At 39.9% G+C, this 20,551-nt stretch overlaps 1 protein-coding gene across 1 annotated transcript in view; it reads right to left on the reverse strand.

The window, feature by feature from the left end:
* The window catches only part of KCNH7 (potassium voltage-gated channel subfamily H member 7), a 338,032-nt gene that overhangs the window by 87,861 nt on the left and 229,620 nt on the right, over window positions 1-20,551 (reverse strand). Inside the window, exons 5-6 of the mRNA XM_065413350.1 lie at window positions 17,374-17,394; window positions 13,645-13,859 (exon numbers count right to left, since the gene is read on the reverse strand). Coding sequence (XP_065269422.1) covers window positions 13,645-13,859; window positions 17,374-17,394 — 236 coding nt within the window. The remainder of the gene's footprint in view (window positions 1-13,644; window positions 13,860-17,373; window positions 17,395-20,551) is intronic.

A 20,551-nucleotide genomic window follows, 5' to 3' on the forward strand; every position in this document is an offset into this window, starting at 1 on the left:
GATGTAAGTAATGCAGTGTCTACATGGACGCTGCCTCACCCTGATTGTACTGACATAAGCCGCTTGTGGAGGTGGAGTTATTATGTCGGTGTAGTAAGGCACTTACATTGGTGGGAGCAAGGCTGTAGTGTGTACACTGACATAGTTCGGTGGACATAAGGCATAGTGTAGTGTAGACCAGGTCTTAGTGGTTAGCGTACTCTCCTGAAAGGTGGGAGATGTGTGTTAAAATCCTTTTTCCCCATCAGACAGAGGAGGGAACTGACCCTGGATCTCCCACATCCTGGATGAATGCTCTAACCACTGGACTAAAAGTTACAAGGGCGGTGTCTCCTTCTCTGGTGGGATTTCATATGGGTCGTTTTAGGCATGTTCAGAACCCAGATTGGGCCTTTCAGGTGTGATATGTGTGGGAACACCTATCTCTGCCTGGTTGGAGAATCCCACTGCAGCTTAGGGAGGCTACGAGATGCCTAGAGTGAGGCGTTGTGCATGTCACTAACAGCAGAAATTTAGGAGCCTAGGGGACTTTTACAGTTAAAATTTAGGTACCAAGGGATTTCAGGTGCCTAGAAGGTTAACTTAGGGGTTTTGAGGATCTCAATGGCACCTAAATGTTGGACTTAGATGCCTAAAGTGCTTAAGTATCTTTTGTGGATCTGGAGCCCTGTGTTTTGTTTTGAAGTGAGAAGCTCAGTTCTCATATCCCCAACATTTTCACTGGAGCAGTAAATCATCTAATTTCTTCAACGCAAACTGCAGTGCAGTTCATGGGCTTGATCCAGATCCCACTGAAGTGAGTAGAAAGACACCCATTCTGTGTTTCTTCCTATATTAAAACTGAGAAATGGGTGATTCTCTGTGGGAGGTGATACAGTATAATCACCAGCACAAATTGCATTCAAGATCTACAACATAGAATAGATCACTGATTATGCACTCAAGTAGATCAAAGAGTATGCAGCTCAGGACAGTTACAGTGAGGAGGCTGTTCATTCCCTTAAGATACAGATTGATTGGTGACAAATACATTTAAGGCACTAGATACTCCCTACTAACGCAGCAGGGGGCTGGGAAATCTCCTGATTGGAAAGGCTGGATCTGGGGGAAAGGCATTGGCAAATTAAGGATGAACATGTAGATTCAGTTCCTATGCTTTAAAGCACCTGGGCTCTCTGATTGCTGCATTTCCACCGTATGTTGTGATCTCATCATACAATATTGCAGCATTTCTGATCCCTTTTAGGATTCATCCATCACAAAGAGGATGGACTAGAAGGAAGGTACCTTACAGGAAACACAGCTATTCAGAGGAGGCTTTGAAACATCATTTCTGTGGGTCTGTGATTACCAGGTTTATGATGGTTGAACCAAGTGTTGTTTTTACACCAGAAGGAAGGACCATTATTTTTTTACCTTATTCTATGCCGAAAAATCCTCATTTTTCTTAAATCCATTAAAAACAATGTGCTCGATTCTTCACTCCATTGCACCTCATGTAGTCATAGAGTTTAAGGCCAGAAGGGAGCACTAGATCATCCAGTCTGACCTTCTGTACAGCACAGGCCACCATCACTACCCAGCACCTGCACACTAACCTAACAACCAAAATGAGGCCGAAGTATTACAACCTACAGTAGTAGCCACCGGGGCAGTCATTTATCCCTGTGCAAAGTGACTGCATCATTGAGATTTGGTTGCAATTTTGCACAGGTGTGAATGATTACACAAGGTACACAGTGGTGGAAAATCAAGCCCATTGATTTTCACTGGTTTTATCATCACTGCGGGGTTCCCTCTCCCATACGCAGATGTTTTTCCACATGCTCATCATACAAATTACATTTTTAAATGATCATATGACATGCACTTATACTATTTATACAATTAGGACAATGTATAGTAATTATGAAACTCAGTTATGTAACTACACAGTTTAAAAGATGAAATTATATTGCATTATTACTTACTAAAAATTACTATGCAATAAAAACAAAACTTTCTGTATGAGCGATACTAATTGAACATTAAGATCAGGATAGCAACTGATGAAACTAAGAAAATTCACAGTTTAAGGGGAAATAAATAAACAACATGTTCAATACAGTAACCAGATAAATGCCACACCACAAGCATTATTAGTGTGACATGTGTAATTGGAAGACATATCATAAGGTATGTTCCCCCTTAATTTAGAATTTCCTAGCTTTTGTCAGTGTGTGTTCCAAAACTAACAGCCTTGAAATGTAGTTTGTGTGTGAGAGTTATTGTATAGTGTTGTAAACAATGCAATGTGTCAGCTGAATCAGAGTGCTGAAAATATACAGCTCAATAATTTGGTTTATTTTTAGTTCTTATATTGCCCCTGTCTGTCCTAGATGCTGCTAACCAGTCTTTTTTTAGCCTACAAACCTGAAGGTTAATTTGAAGTCATGATCAGCTAATAGTTATTTTTATATCAACAGCTGTGACTGGCCTTGGGGGCTATTGTTACTTATTTCTTGATCTTCTGGGACTGACAGAACAGAGTCTGGCCAAGATTATAAAAGCATGTAGTGAATATATAGGATCTACCAGTGCATGTCTGAACTTTGAGAGCTTGCTTTTCAAACTGTGGGTGTTCAGTGTTTCTGGAAATCAGACCCAAGTGTCCAATTGTCCAGGAAAACAGAATACATATTTCCTCATCTCCTTCACTGAAGGGTAATGGTGAAATTGTTTGGAAAAGTGTTATTTAAAAGTTATAAACCCAGAAGATTTTTGCCTTATTGCAAGGTGACTATTGTGATGAAACATCATACACTTCAAATTCCTACGGGCCCCAATTCAGAAAGGTACTTAAGCACATGCTTTACTTGAACACGTGGGTAGTTCCATTGACTTGAGTGGGATTGGCAATCTCTGAATTTTGCTGATTTGGTGCCATACGCTCTATTTATGAAAAAAGAAACATGACTAAAGGGGTGCCGGCTTGTATGTTCATTATTTGATTAGTTTGGTTTGTTACCAAGCCTAGGGTGTGGATATTCAGAAATTACCTCTCCCTTTTTTTTTCAATGGATGATAGATATAGGTTACTATAGTCTCCATACAGCTCTGACTCTGTTCACAGTAGAATTAACCGCTTGCTTTTGGCTTCAGAGTCAAACATTAGTGTGAATTGGATGCCTATGAGGAGTTTACAATAAAACAAGAGAGGGAAAAGATTAAGTTGCTTACTGTTGTACCTCCGTGGGCTGTAATTTTAGGACTGGAAGCCCTTTTTTGTATTCATTAAAAACGTTAAAGGACAGATGTCAGATTTTTGCATTGCTGCTTTCTTTAATAAAATCAACTTTTTGTGCCTATGGGAAGACTTGTCTCGTTCTGGTAATCAGTGTCAAGACCCCATCTGAACCTGTCAGTGCAAAAAATGTGTAGAAATGGGACTGTTCTCCTGAACAGCTTGTCAGAAACAATTAAAAAAAAAAGTTGAGTCTGTCCTAAAGAAGATAGTCTCCCTTAGCACCCCTGGAAATTATAATTCAGAAGATAAGAAACTGCTGTAAGGGAGAGTATTATCAAAACTCTAATTCGAGTGATAGATGTCTACAATGGAACATGACAGCTCCAATTTTTTAAGGAAGGGCAATCTGACAAAATTGCTGAGATGTCTATTTGTCCCAGGAAGATTCAGATTGTTATACAGTGAGGGGCATCCAGAGGAAAATATGGTCAGAACATATATAGCTCCAAATGTGCCTTATGCATGGAGTCTTTTCTTGGCAGCTGAACATGCCAGAAAAGATCACAATGTGGGAGTCCAATGAGATTCCCAGCATCTGCTCATTTAGGTCCGGATTCTGGCCCCCTTCCTCATGTTGAACAGCATTCCACTCTGACCCAGATTGTGATACCCTTACTCATCGTTGGCAGTACCTTACTCAGTAGATATTCCTGTTAAGTTCAATGGAACGTCGAAGGGAGGTGCTTCACAATAGGAGTTAGTGTGTCACAACCTGCCCCACTCTGAATAGCTCCATTTATTCTGACGGGGCGAGTCAAGCAGTAAGATGCTACTCAACCTGAGGAAGAGTAATGGAATCTAGCCCTTACTGCCTTCCTTTAAAATTCAAGAAACATTGGAAAATACATAAGAAGGAACAATTCTGCACTGGCTTGGCAACAGTCTAGGTGACGTCATTGTTTTTTTCCATGGTTCTGTGAGGAAAGACACCCTTTGCAGTGACATAATGGTAATCTGAGGAGGGTGAGATCTCCTTTCACCTTTCCATTTTAGGATACAAAAGAGTAAAAATGAATGGAGAAGCAGCATTACCAGTGAGGAAATGAACTGATTCGCTCATACATTGTCTGGTTTTCTCTGCTCAAGACATACTCTCCAATGTATCATCTACAGAAAGCCTCCAGAATACGTTATAACAACACTGTTTGTATATATAAAATAAGAACATTCTACTATTATGTCTTTACTGATTTAAGTTCTCTTTTTTCCTTCTTTTTGCTTCTTTAATTTAATGTGTTTTTTCCCTTTCAGTGTTTTTAACAGCCTTGGATTTTCCTCATACTTTTTTATGTTTTAATTCATTAACAAAATCTCCCTTTTTTATTTTTCTCCAAGCAAGTCCTTTTTCCCCGTCTTAATTGCAAATCCCATCTCCCCCATGCTCACTGTTCACTGGAGGGGAGATAAAACCTAGGAATCCGAGCTGGAGGTATTTATTAAAGAAGGAGTGCTGTCTCTACAGCATAAATCTCTGCCATTCCTTTAAACTATGCAGAAGCCCCTTTGTGGAAGCTCCAGAAGGGGCCAGGCCCACATATTGAGAGGTAGAGAGTGGAACCATGAATGGTGGGACAACAGTTGTATGTGGCATGCTCTTGCTACCCTAAAAACTATCAAGTCAAAGTAGAGTATGTCACCAAGGCTCAGATACTCAAAGCTATTTAGGCTCCCATCCTCTATTGATTTGGATCATAAGCAAACTAGGGAAATGTGGTCTAGATGAAATCACTATAAGGTGGGCACATAACTGTTTGAAAGATGATACTCAAAAAGTAATTGGTTCTTCAAACTGGGATGGTGTATCTAAGTGGGGTCCCGCAGAAGTCAGTCCTAGGTCCAGTACTAGTCAATATTTTCATTAATGACTTGCATAATGGATGTAGAATATGCTTATAAATTTGCAGATGACACCAAGCTGGGAGGGTTTGCAAGGACTTTGGAGTACAGGATTAGAATTCAAAACAGCCTTGACAAATTAGAGAATTGATCTGAAATCAACAAGATGGAATTCAATAAAGACAAATGTAAAGTACTACACTTAGAAAGGAAACATCAAATGCAAAACTACACAATGGGGAATAACTGGCTACATGGTAGACTCGGATATGGTAGTTACAGTGGATCACAAGTTGAATATGAGCCAACAATGTGATGCAGTTGCAAAAAAGGCTACAATCATTCCAAAGTGTATTAACAGGAGTGTCATATAAAACACGGGAGGTAATTGTCTCAACTCGGCACTGATGAGGCCTCAGCTCGAGTAATGTGTCAAATTCTGGGTGCCACTTTTAGGAAAGAGGTGGACAAATTGTATAGAGTCCAAAAGAGAGCAACAAATATATATATATGGTTTAGAAAACCTGACTGATGAGGAAAGGTTGAAAAAATTGGGCATGTTTAGTCCTGAGACAAGAAGACCGATGGTGGACCTGATAACTGTCTTCAAATATGTTAAGGGCTACTATAAAGAGGACTGTTATCAATTGTTCTCCATGTCTACTGAAGGTAGGACAAGAAGTAATGGGCTTAATCTGTAGCAAGGAAGATTTAGATTAGTTAATGGGAAAAACTTTCTAACTATAAGGTAGTTACGTTCTGGACTAGGCTTCCAAGGGAAGTTGTGGAATCCTCATCACTGGAGGTTTTTAAGAAGAGGTTGTACAGACACCTTTCTTGGATGGTCTAGGTTTACTTGGTCCTACCTCAGCAGAGGGAGCTGGACTTGATGACTTCTCAAAGTCTCTTTCAGCCCTACATTTCTATGAGTCTATGATGCTATGATCTCTGCCCAAGTCTACAGTTACTTGTATGGGTTCTCTCTCTGGTTTGTAGGACCCATGGTTTGGGAGCAAATTTCTAAGACAAACTGTGGTCTGGGGGATTTCCTGGCAGCACAGCTTCTGCAGGAACCATGTTACTAGAAGCCACAAGGAGCCAGGGGAGTAGTGAAGGCAATTGAAACTGTAGAAGCTACTTGGATTTAGGGGGCTGTACTGTGGATTTAAGGACCTCTACTCTCCCTGACTTTTCCACAGTGAATGCAAGACCCATGTTCCCTCTCAGTAGAGGACTGAGAAGGAAACTCTTATAACTGAAAGCCTTTTCCAGAATATCTGCACTGATGTCCCATTTTCTTCCGTGTACATTTCTTCACATGCTCACTTTCAAAAAAACCCTTTGCTATTCAATCACTATTGACATCTCTGCCATTATCTCTCCCTTCAACACCTACTGTCCTTCCAAGATTCTCTCCTGAAACCTCCTTTTGTCTTTTTTTGCCACTCCCCATATTATAGCACTAAGAACATGCTAGTACTTCTGGATCCTAGGCTTTTCTCCTTCAACAAATTCCAAAGTGCACCTGTTCTATGAAATAGTATAACTACAATGATCATTCACCACTTAATGCTTGTTCACTGTCTTATACTTGTTCATATCTTCAGACTGTCTGTAAACACTTCAGGGCAAGAATTATGTTCTGGGTTCCATATTTTATCAGTTGTAAGATACTGTTTGTACTTATTTTCCTCCTCTCCCCAATTTTGCTTTTCACTTAAATTAGTATTTCTTTTCAGTTGTAATCACTGCTATTATTTCAGGGATTCTTCCTCCCCCACCTTTTCCTCAGCCAAACCTCTACTTGCTCTTATTAGCTTGCTAACCTTATTTTATCCTTTACTTCCCCTCTGGCCTTTTAAAATGATAATATTTCCCATCATCACTTCCATTAATTTCCTTTCTCTCTGTCTCACCATCTTTGTACCATTCCCCTTCTCTTTTTCATTCCTTGAATGTCCTATCCAGCTTTAGAATGTGATAGAAGTGATGCAAATATTTTCCTCCCCTCCCCTAGATACTTTCTGAAAAAGGAACCCATTCTGCCTTCTTTCTTATTCTGCCGCTACTAGATCCACTATTAGTGATGCATCACAGAGATCCCAAATTCCACAGAATGAGACTCTCATGCTTTCTGACAACTCAATGCAGTGCTAGAGCTGACAACCCTCTATGGCATTGGGTTATAGAGACAGCCGCCATCCTGGTGGAGATGCCAGACCACAGCAGTGGGAAGTGGCTTTTTTTTCAATAAAGCCGAGGAATGGAAAACAAGGGAAGAGAGATGTGGCTCTGGTGGATGGAAGAAAGAAGTTGAATGGTCAGGGTATGTTGTGTGTGGGGAATGAAGGAGAGGAATTGTTTGATGCACTCCAGTCCAGAACAAAATATTGGAGCACTGCTTCAGCCTGACCATGAACTTGACTTATCATTATCCCCTGTATCATTACTCTCATATCCTGTTGGTTAATCTCTGCATTGGGTTTTCCATCCTGCTATAGAAACTTCTTTGCTGTGTTAGAAAGCTAGAAACATGGTGAGCTTCCTAGAGTACAAATGGCCTCGGGCCAGATTTCAAAAGTATTTAGGCACCTATAGATGCAGATAGGGACCCAGTGGGATTTCAAAAGCACCTATGTGTCTAACTCCCATTGGAGTTTTTTTTTTGAAAATCCCAAATTCACTTTTGAAAATTTTACCTCTAGTCAAATTCACAAAAAAATGACATTTGTCAGTTTTTTCTCCCATGAGTAGCTGTGTTGTTGATGCACAGGAAATAAAATTTAACTTATTCCTGGATAAACTAAATTTGTCTGCAAAAGGCAGACAGATCTAGTTTATTGGCAGGGTTCGCTGCTGGTTTAAATAGGCGTACTATTATTGACTTTAATGGAACTACATCTATTTACACCAGATGAGGATTTGGCCCTGTACCTACTTATGTAGTTTAGGAATAAAGGAAAAGGCTGGGAAGTGATGGTAATAAGGCAGGAAGGAATATCTTTCTGCTACTAGATTTTTCTCTCATTACAGTAAATGGTATATTTCCGATGTGGTTCTGTATTAGTCTTTTAGAAAGACACAAAGTTAATAGAGACATAAGATTATGTCAAATTAAATTGGAAGTGTTCCATGAAGCATTTTTCAGAGCATTTCAAATTTAATTTTAAATTTAGTGAGAATTAATGTTCTCAGCAAGTCAAGCCGATCTGAGACATTTCTGTTGGAGCTTTCATAATATCTAAATTGTTTGGGGAATAAATGTAGATTTAAAAAAAATCTGCCCATAACATAGACTCATTAGCAGATAGGAATTGTGCATTTTGGCACTAATTTAGCCCATCAGAGTTTAGAAAAAGACAATTGAGCTTGACTTATGCTTGCATAACTTATAAAACCTAGGCTTTTTAATGAAACTTGACTTTTTGCTATATTAGATGTAAAAAGATTTCTCTGTAAAACTAACTTGAATAATTTAAAATATGTGAAAATGGATCCAGAAGAGATTAAATCCTTCACGACTGACCAATGAAGAAAGTGCAATGGTTGAAGGCACAAGTTAACTATCTAAAGGGAACTATGGGAAAGATAAGAATCCAATTACATTTTAGGCACCAACTAATTTTAAGATAGAACTAATACAACTTGTATCTCTATTTCTCCAGTAGGACAGACAATATGTTATTTTATATTTCTGTCAAGGGGCAGAGGAGTATGGAAACTGTCTGGCATGGCAGCAGTATAAAGAGGCAGTAAGAATAAATCAGATCTATGGAAAGTAGAAGGCTATATTACATTAGATCCTCCTTATGCCATTAATACTTCCATGCAGGCTTATAAACAGTTTTCTCATCTTCAGCAATCTGCCATTGGCCAAGTAGTACATTGTGGATTTAGCCTGGCTGGTCTCTAGGCACTGGGGCAATACAAATAATAATAGTAGCTGTTATTATTGATGTGAATAGAAAGACTTCCATTGCCTTCCGTAGCCATTGGGCCAGGCCTTATATAATTTCCCTAAATCTAGTAGGGTTAGATTTTCAAAGGTATTTGGGTGCCTAAAGATGCAGGTCTAGGTGCATTTGAAAATACCACCAGGCACCTATCTACATCTTAGATACCTAAATGCCTTTGAAAATCTGGCCCTTAGACATTAGTCTTGCCTATTAGGCAGTGGAGTAAGTGCAGAGCTACACAGTCTCAACAGGAACTCCATGACACATTGTGCATGTAGGGAGCTCAATGCCACTGGCACTCCATCAATAGGCATCAGGCGCATGGACATTGCTGCACGCCTTAAGCGAATGTGCTGGGAGAACCCTTCCAGCTAGCCAGCTTTCCTGGCACGCAGAGAGCATTCCTTGTACTCACAAGGAAGCAAGGACTGCAGCTCTGGCCAGGCATTGCATGAGGACCAGAAGGAGCAGGGCCGGCTCCAGGCACCAGGCAACCAAGCTGGTGCTTGGGGCGGCACCTGGAGGGGGGCGGCGCGGCGCTCGGGCCGCCGGGGAGAGCGGGGCCACAGCCGGGCTCGCCGCCCTGCCCCCGGCGCTCTGGCCGCGGGGGGGGGGGGGGGAGCCGAGCCCCCACCGGGGCTCGCCACCCTCACCCCGGGGCTCCGGATGCCCTCCCCCCGGCGGGAGAGCGCCGCCCCCCCCCGGCTCCGCCCCCCCCCCCCGCGGGGGGGGGGGGGGTGGCCGGAGGCTTTTTTGCCTGGGGCGGCAAAAAAGCCAGAGCCGGCCCTGAGAAGGAGGGAGGCTTACTTAGGATTATCTCTAAAAGGTTCTTGAGATTGATTAACTGGGCTAAAGTCACAACTGATTTCTATTTTATGTTGCCTCTTTGACTGCTGTTGAACGTACCAAGTATATTCAGGTCAAACATGCCTGCTGAATATATGAGGTATGCCCTATTTCATTGATCTCACAGCAGGTGCAATGGACTTCTCACAATGAAGTGGTTACTTTTAATACATATTAAAAGGAAGGGAAATAATTTTCTTTGAAGCTAAAACCAGCTGTTACCTCTACTGTAAACTGATATGAAGTGTCTGGTCATGTTTTCACCTGGACTGAGTGGTTTTGTGAAGAAATGATGTGTGACCTATAAATTGTGTTAATACTTACTGATTAACTGGAAATTTGATTGGAATCCAGATAAACTGGAAAGCCTTCAAATAACATTGAATGGCATTCTGTCAGGGCAAATGTGCAGTAGAATTTGAAGAAAACTTTTCTTCATGGATAGTTATGCCATAGATTGTGCAATATGTTGTGGTGGCATGATAGCTCTTTAAAATCCTCCTGGTTTTACCAAGGACACAATATATAAACAGGGGGGTCTAAGTATCTGCAGATTTCACTTGTCCTTCTCAGTGTTTACTACAGAAAATGCCTTAAAAGCTGCAAACATGAGGGTTATCAAACTGAAAAATCCTACTTAACTTTCTAAGACAACTGGCAAATTTCAAGGGCCACTGCTGTATGAAATGTCAGGCTAGGTTAGAATTAAGAAGACCATTTTATGCCTGTGCAGAACAGGTAGAGATTCTGTATGAGACAGGACTATCTCTAATAGCATAGAGCTCCAAAGGCAATGAGAGATACATTACAGACACAAAAGGGGGCTGTGCTGCCTTCAAAGATGACGTGACTATGGCAGCCTGGGCATATGGATTCACAAGCCATTCTCACGTTAGACTCCACTAGTGGCCCTCCTATGGAGCCTCTGAGAGAATTTAAATTGCCATCCTCTGATGGAACTGTCCACTCCCCCAGAGAATGGTGTTGTAACAGCATCCCTGCTCACTGGGGCAGAATCATCTTAGGTGCAGCAACTCCCATTGGCAAAGATCAGTGCAACTTCTACCTTTGAACCAGCAGAGGCTGAATCTGATCTCTTTTGGTAGACTATAAACATTAAAGCTTGAAATCTAATGGATCATTATGTTTTGTGATACTTCAAATTTTTCTTGGTTTTATACTCCACTCATGTTCCTTATGACTGTAACCCTGTATACAGGAGAATAATCTCATTGGGTCACTGGAGATATGACTGTCAGTCTTTTCATGCAAGAGGTTGATTGTTCCTCCAAACAAATACAATAATTTATTATACCCTACAAAATTCAAAAGTATTCTGGTGGTATATTTTCAAAGTGGTGCATGCCAGCTGTATCTGTGTGTCTCCTTATTATGGTCAGACCCCACAAAATTTTTTGATAATACTTCTCTAAAAATCCGTGCAACTCAGTGGGCCTAGAATATAAAAAGGAGGCCAAGAAAAAAATGTTAATTTTCAATGGTTGGAACTCTGGATAATTGAAGTGGATAGGGTATAAAACAAGAATGAATCAGGACTTCTACTCTAAGCTAAAATTGAACTCAACTCGATTTTTTATGTGTTCTCACACTACTGCACTTGCTGTTTTAGCTGGGACTGGAATTATAGTCACTGAAATGCTAAAAGAAAGGCTGTTCTAGCAGTTTTCCTGTCCATCTGATGGCAGCAAGCACAGAGAAACTCACAAGAAAGCAAAGTCTTGTGATATTTACAGATTGAAGCAGCTCTGGTAAGCTTTAAATAAACACCCCAACTTTTGCATGCTGATCCATATTGACCTTTCGGGCTCCTAGAGTTTCATCTATCACTGGTTTCTTAACTCCTGGGGCGCTATCCTTCAATCCAGCCAGTAACCAGTATAACAGCTGATGTTCTTGTGGCCATTAACTAGCACTGTCCACTAAAAGTAGGCTGATTTCCTAAGTGTGCAATGAAAATTCACTGGTGTTCCCATTAACTGCTTCTGAGGGCTTAAAAAATGAAAACGTATTCCATTTATCTATATTCTCCTCTGTTCATCAGTCTGGCAAGAGAGCAATGCATCCTATAGTGACAAACTGGATATAGATCATATTGAATAATGGATGAAGACCTTTCCAGCCTCTGTAGTCTCTGTATTTGGACTCTTCAGTGTCTTCCTGTGTTCAATAAATTATTAAGTTCAGATAACTCCACAACAACCATTTACAGCACAATCTTATACGTCAGATACTTTCACAGAACAGACAATACTTAATCAGAGCCTGTTCTTGCACTATACTTTCCTAAATACTCAAAGTGTGAATTTTGTGTATATATTCTCTCTCTCTCTCTCCCCCTCCTTTACTTTACTGTGTATTTTATACTTACACACCCAGACCCACCCACACTATCAGCGTGCAGATCAGTTTGTTAGGGACAAATTGTGACCAGCACCTGTGCTCAGGCACAGGAGTCAGGGACAAAAGAAACTCTCACAGTAACAGTTCCTGTACTTCCTGATTGTAGGGAACACAGGGACTGCTTGTTCCTGATCTCCTACTCCTTCCCCCAGATCATGGGCCAATCCCCACTCTGCACAGAAAGAGCATGTACACCAAAGGACCAATCATATTTATCCTGTTCTGGTGAGATGGTGTCCACTCCAGGCAAAAGCTCTCCAGTCCCACTCCTGAGATTGTGCTCCTCCACATACAAAAGGCTGTGGTATAAAAGCCATTAATGTTTATGCTACAATTTTCTAGACTTTCAGTCTACTGTACACATTGCTGTTAGAGTATGGCTCATCTTACACCAGCCAGATTTGCTTTGTGTACATATTTCAGCAGATTAAAACAAATGTCCTTCAAAATGGGCCAAATTTTCAGAGTGCTCAACTTGGCTTAAATTATACATCACATCCCCACTGCTGGCAGAAGTTATCACAGGCATACACAGATGCTAACAAAGAGAAGGTGCCAGCATATATTTGTATGTATGCATATGGAAACCATGTTTTGAAAAGCAGTGGACAACAGAGACAATGTCTGCTTTCGTCAAAATTGTAAAAATTAAGTCCAAGGGCCTTCATATCTGATTTTGACAGCTGTTTTTGTATGCGTGTGTGAAAAAGTGACCCACAAAGAAAGGTAATATGAAAAAATAAGAAACTGGAACATAAATTAGTGGGCATCATTATGCTACCAATAGCAGTAGCATCACATAACATTTACTGCTACATTGTATTTTGCAGTGGCCAGCAGTTCAGAAAGTTGGTTGAGGAAAAGGAATACAGAATGAGAAGCTACACAAAATAAGTCACATATTGATTGAGCAGGCACTGTCAGGAATCACTGATGTAGAGTCACTGTGGACACTGGGCTGCAATAAAGTAAATGCCCAAACACTATAAATAACAGACTACGTCCCATCATCACTGAATAGTAAAAGTTTTTTACTATTTACACCACTTTGGAGTATAATAGGGCATTTTAGGAGAAGCTTAGCAATATCAACAAAACCACGCCTTTTACAGCTGGCATGGATAATAATTGATCTAGAAAGCACAAACCTCAATAATTTAAAATGTTTTGGAAACATCCAAATCATTCACGATGAACAAGGTTTCAGAATAAACAATGTGAAAAATGAATTTAATAGAATTAAAACATAGACTAGGAATTCAGAGAACAAAAAGTATTGGATTGTAAACCAGATCCTACCTGGGTAACCTTCTCTGTTACATTGTGCGTTCGATCTTTCACCTTGGGTGCAATAATTGTTTTCTCCGAAGAAGGAGGCGATGAAGACTTTTTGTCATTTTTGATATCTGAAAAGTTCAGAGTGAGCTGTGGAATTTTGTTGATGGTGCTATATTTGTTGAGGTTCGAATCCGATGTGGATCCCAATAGACTTGACTTGATATGATTGAAAGGCCCTAAAAATTGGAAAGCATACTTAATATTTGACAAATGGAGAGAACTAAAGACGTTGTCCATGATGTTTAACTGATGAACCACAGAAATATGTACCTAAAATAGTTAATCTAAAATTTGTTTATAATAAAAAAGTCTGTATAAAAAGAGGACTTTTACTGGCCAATAAGGGACAAATTTGCTCTTGAATGTGCATACATAATTCCCTTTGTCCACAGCCTACAGTACTGTACATGAAGTCAATGGATACATGTCAATGGATGCTGTGTACATATGTCCCTAAAAATTCGGAACCAGTCACACTATAGATTGGAAATATAATGTCCTTACTTTTACATATAAAAGTGAAAGAAGGGCACAGGAACTGATTTTGTACAGGAATGGCTGTTCTGCCTGGGTGCTCAAGAATTTTAGTCTTCAGCCTTGTGACTCACTGAATGGCCAAGTCACAAGGTTATTTTGCTATTGCTGGTTAAAGACACCTGTGTTGCTTATGTCTGTAAAATCATAAATTATAAAAGCTGAGCATATTTTGGTAAATTGAGTAATATTATTTGAATATTTGCCCTTTCTTCAAATCCTGCTGATTAAATCATTTCAGGTATTTTAGATAACAGTCAATTAACTGAGTGCAGATATGGTTTAAAATTATTTGACATCCATCTGCAAAATAATTACAGTGGAGATGGAGAAACAGTAGTAATTTTAAATGCAAAAAGTTGAAATGATTTTACTAAAAACAAGTATTTATCTACTTCATTAAGGTATTTTATAACCTATGTCTCTCTTCATTTCCTTGGTTTAATTAATTAGCTATGACATCTAGGTCCCTTAGCATGATGCATCTATTGTGATACCCTGGTACTTAATGCCTGCTGTGTCTTTATTTGCACATAGATTCTAAATCTCCTTTTTTCATTCATGTGACCAGGACTATAATAGAGAGAAAATGGTACCAAACAGTTTTCAATCAGTAATCTCATTCTTATGTTGTTTATTGAAGTCTACTCCATAGAGGACCAATTTACTATTACTGCATTCTCGACAGACTGTGCTTTACTTATGTAATTTGTCTTATGGTCATTTAGCCAATGTTATAATCTGATCCGCTTTGGTAGTGCTCCAGTCTCAGATGGCAATGGTCCAATGTATAGAGATTCTAAATAAAATTAGATTCATAACTGGTTCTAACGAATATTTTTAAATATATACAGTGAGTTAAATTCATCCATGATACAACTCTACTAGAGCAAATAGAAATATACCTGGGATGGATTTGATCCAATAAACCATATGTAAAACTACTAAAAGAATTTTAGAACTGTTCTTTGAATTGAAGTATTCATTAACATCTGGTCTACATTTTGTTTTTTTAGGCACCCAACAATGGACCAAAACCCAAGATCTTTATTGCATTTTTACTCAGACATTATTTAGACAAAGCTCCTATTGACTTCAGCTGAATAAGGGGTTTAGGATTTGACTCGTGAATATTATGGAATGTTCCTGAAAAACCTCTTGTATTGGTGCGCTAATTTTCAAGAAGTATTGTTACAGTTATCATTCTCAACAAATTATTGGGAGAAATAGGACTTCCTATCATATTCCATATATATTTCAGAGTCTTGTGTTATTTTAATAAGATTAATGATAGTTGTTCAATAACAATGACAACTCAAATGCTTCATGAAATGGATGTCCATTAAAGGTAGCTCTTTCCAATACTGCACAGAGGCATTTGAATCTATATAGCTGATCATTACTCTACACTCAACTTATAAAATTGGTCTGGGAGCCAAAAAATGTGCTTGGTACAGAGTAATCTTTTTAAAGAGGGGAATGGGACTGGAGAATTGTAAGGAAGTTTAGAGATCAAATTAATTACCCCTCTCTAAGAAATGGCTTTATTTGTTTGACGGACTAACACAGCTACCACTCTGAAACTAGAGATTTAGTTTTTCCCTTTCTATAGTATTAGTATTACAGCACACGAGACTAAAACCTTGCTTTTTATCCTTTGGATTCAAAAAAGTTATTCCAAGGTTTAAAATATCTTATCGACAATGAGTTAATAACGTTACTTCATTAAAGGACATTAGTGGGTTAATCCCAAATGTCTGGCTTGCAATGACTGAAAATTACTCCCAACTGTGAGCTGCTCTGTATTCATTTCCTAGTAGACAGATGTCTGTACCAGGGAGAGGAAAAAACAAAAGAAAAAAACAAAATACCACCACAACTGACACTAATTGGCCCCTTGTTGACAGTTTCAGCAGAGAGGCCAGGGATTGAATAAACATGGAGAATGAAATATGCCTCCCTTTGCCCCAAAAGAAATCCCTCTAGATCAGATGTGAGGCACGTTGGTGGGGCAGTGTTGCACTGCCACTGCTTGGGCTGTACCTGTTCTGTAGATTAATTGAGGACTTCACTCTCCTGTGATGTCAATCCATAATCTTTCACCAGCAATAAATTCACTTACAAAACTTGTTTTACAGAAAAAAGACATTGCACTATATTTAAAACTCTGCTGACATACACGAGAAGCAAATGTAGTGACTTCATAGTCCACTGGTGATGAATTGCTTACAGAATTTCGCTCATGCACTGCATGCAGTTTAGTAAGGAGACATTTTACCAGGTACACACACTTTTGCAGCATGCATGAAATCATGAACCAAACAGTTCCCAAATTTAGCTACAACTACTGTAGTTTTCTGTTTTCTCTTGCAGAATTCAGTTTTCTGATGCATTGTGCAAGAAGTGTTTTCCAGAAGCAGAAGAAGGAGCTATGGAATTAAATCCAAATGGCATATAAAAGGCACAGCTCAGCCACCTTTTCCTGTCATTGTTCTGGTGAATAGAAATTATTTCTGAATACTAGTGTACATGATTAAGAGTTATTTCAATGTGAAATTGGCAATGAAGTTCATGCATGCCCATTTGAATACTACAGTAAGCTTGAAACCATACCCCCTGCCATCCAGGAGCGTGAAACTAGTTTTAAGGAGACAAAAGAGGAATAAATGAAGAGTCTGCCACATGGGTCCTGATTATTATTTAATGTTCTTTACTTGTAAGATGGTAACTGAAATACAACAAAATGCCTCCTAACTATTGATTGTTCATTAGGGATCCAATTCTACACTCATTTCATAGACAAAATTCCCAGTGGCTTCAATAACGGTTTTGCCTGTATAAGGACTGCAGCGCTGAATTAGATAAATCTCTCTTTCTCTCTTTTTGTTAACAAACATTTAAGAAGAACAAGCATAATTATTATTTAACCATTCCTTCACTTCTTCCAAGGAGTGGTAGCTAATGTAGTGGCTATAGCTGAGGGACTAATTATGTCTCCAACAAACTAAAACAAAGATCATTTCAGTAATGCACTTGGCCCTACAGAGGTCAGCATGAGGATGTTGCATTTGTACATTTCATACAGCAGGCAAGTTAACATGCCAAGGAGTGTGGCAGCTGAAGAACTGGGTGGTACCTTTTATACTCATACGTTACCTTTGACATTGCGACCATTGTCTGGTTTTCAGCATAATAAGAATAAAGAAGAGAAGAGAAAAGAAGAAAACTAAAATCTACATCAGAGAATGCACAATATATTGGTTAAAATATATATTTGACTGGAATTACTATATTTTTCCATCAATTTGACTTCCAGTTAAGATGAAATGATTTTGATAATTGATTATGTTCAACAACTTTTAAAACTCATGTGGTAGATCCTCCGCTGTTGTAAACTATCATAACTCCATAATGGCCCTATGACAATTTACAACAGTGAAAAATCTCCACCATATGCCTTACCTCAGTAGCAAAATTCCAATACATTTTCCCCTCAATATGCTGATTTTGAGATTGATCCGCCAACACTGCACTTTGAAGAAAAAAACTATCCTTTCATGAAGTGGCAAAATGGTAAATTTTAACTAAATAAGCACCATAAGGCTAGGTTTGCAAAGGTTTGCAAAGGTTGATTTAGGCACCTACAGATGCAGATAGGCACATAGGATGGGATTCACAAGGGGGACATAGGCATCCAACTGCCTCTTTTAGCTCCTAAATCCAACATTTAGGCACCACCAACATTCACAAAATCCCTGCTCAGCGGCTGCCTAAACCTGCAGGTGCCTAAAATCTCTAGACACCCACGTTTCCACCATTAAAGTTCCCAAGGCACCTACATTTTGGCAGCTGGACAGACTAACAGCTGTCTCAGTCCTGATGGCACCAAATGTCTAGGCACCTCATTCATGCCTAAGCCCCAGCAGGATTCACTAATTACCTCTTGGGCCGGATATAGTAGGTATGCCCCAGGCATGCCTAAATCCACATAAAACAGCCAGAGGTGGTGGTTGTGCTTGTGCTTCTCTTCTTCCCTGCTCCCCCCTCTCCCACCATCGCCCACCCCTTTATAACTTCTAGCCCACTGGTTAGGACATTCATGTGGGATGTGAGAGATTCAGGTTCCAGTGCCCCCTGCTCCAATGAATATTTAATTATTTATACACATTGGAACAGCTTCAACAGGAGAGAGAGACCTACCCTATAGCCCAATGGTTAGGGAATGCTCCTGAAAGGTAGGAAACCCAAATCCAAGTCCTTGCTCCAAATCAGGCAGAAGGGGAATTGAACTTGGGTTTCCCATGTCCTGGGTGATTGCTCTAATCACTGGGCTTTTGTGCAAGAGGGCAATAGCACCTCCTCCTCCTCTTATCTTGAGAAAGGGCTGACCTGGCTTAGATGCCTAACTCCAGGAGAGGGTCCAAGACTTTGAATCCCAAATGGAGACATGGGCCTCCCTCTGGCCCACACTTAGACACTTAAGTAACTTTGAGTGGTGGGGTTTAGACCACATCCCCCTTCTCAGCATTTCCTTGTGGCTAGTTTGGGCGGTTCTCTGATCCGCATTTTGGGCTTTTGTGAATCCTATTCTTAGGCACCTCATTCTCTCCTTGCATTGTACAGGAGCTTGGCACCTTCCTCAGGGGTGCGGAGTGTTGTAGCACCTAAGTACCCCTTGTGAATTCCAACTTAACTCCCATTGATTTCAATGGGAGTTTGTCAGCTAGGTGGTTCTGAAAATCCCACTAGGAGCCTAGGCGCCTAACTCAGCCTTGTGCATTACACTGTTGTTCTTGTGATTTTCTAGATACCTAAAAGCTAAGCACTGTGATGCTCAGCATCACAATGCCCAAATCCCTTCATAGATCTGGGTCGAGGTGCCCATGTACATCTTTAGGTGCCTACAACTGTTTTTTAAAATGTGGCCCATAGGACCCAATCCAAGTCCATTAAAGTAAATGGAAATATTTCTACTGACTTCCTTGGGCTTTGGATCAGCTCAACGGGGGTGGGAAACTGCCATGGCAGGCACCTGGAAAGGAGCTGGCTGTGCACAACCTGCTTTTGTCCCCTGGATACAGATGGCACACCTGGCTCCTAGTGGGCTGTTGGGAACTGGGATGACTTAGGGAGCACAAAGGCAGTATACATCTCTCCTTAGCTGTGCCATACCCAAGGACTAGGCCCATTTTTCTTTCTGTCTCATGCCTCATTAACAGTAATACAGATTCTGCAGGCTAAATTAGGATCTCAGCAACACCTATTCAAAACCTCTTTAGCCTTCGGTACATTGCACAGGTGTTACGGAGGGCATAATCTGAAGCCACTAAGGTTGCCCAGGTGTAGATGAAGGCCTAAACTGCCCCCAGAAGTTATAATACTGGTGCTGGTGTTTGAAGTGTAAAAAACCCATCTTGCGTTTGGAGCATAGGGCAGGTAGATAATATAGCCTCTCCCTGGCTTTTTACTTTCATACTTTCAAACAGAGTAAATTTGATATGGAAACCAATGAAACACACACAACTGAATTTGGAAAGTCACACTGCCATTTTTACTGAGTCATACTTTTCAGCACAGAACTGCATTTTAAAACAAGCTGACATCTGCAGCTTCAATATTTTTGACATACATATTGATAGGTAGCTGTACCACATGAAATAACTGATACTCTCAATGACCCTTGCCTTCTATGGTAAGCAAATTTGAATCCAGATGAATTAATGCAGTTACCAGCAAATTAAATTACCTTATTCTTGTTCTGTTAGAATCCTCTTAAACAGGCTCCATTAATATTTTTTCAGATTGAGGAAATGTAAAAATGTTTTAAATCTGAAGGCTACATTTCAATTTCAATCAGGACTTCTGCATAAAATTCCTAATTATTAAGGATCTAGAAACACATAGAATAGTGAAAAGAAATGTATTGGCCTATGCTATGTGCCTCCCTTGGGCCAGATGTTTTGCTTGATTAGGACCACAGAATTTGTCCTTGTATGATCGCAATTACCTTTATTTAGGATTTTATATGCTCCAGCTATAGTACATGCCTTCTAAAACATCTGGATTGAGTGCCGTGAAAAATTTTTGTTGGATCAAATCCTGCTTGCCTATTTGTGTGAATAAGGTGAGTAGGATTTTGACTCATTGGCTAAAAATGTAACAAATCCTTACCGCATAAGTTGCTATTTTCTAATAAGTTTCCCAATAGATGGCACCAGGTATGGTTGCTATTGCTCCCTACAATCTTGAGACTCATCCTGCTGTTGGAACTGTTCTACAGCATATTTAAAATCCACATGTACTGTATAAAGATACAGGACCTGATTCTCCACGG

The sequence above is a fragment of the Emys orbicularis genome, chromosome 11 (genome assembly GCF_028017835.1).
Source record: "Emys orbicularis isolate rEmyOrb1 chromosome 11, rEmyOrb1.hap1, whole genome shotgun sequence".
NCBI lineage: Eukaryota > Metazoa > Chordata > Testudines > Emydidae > Emys > Emys orbicularis.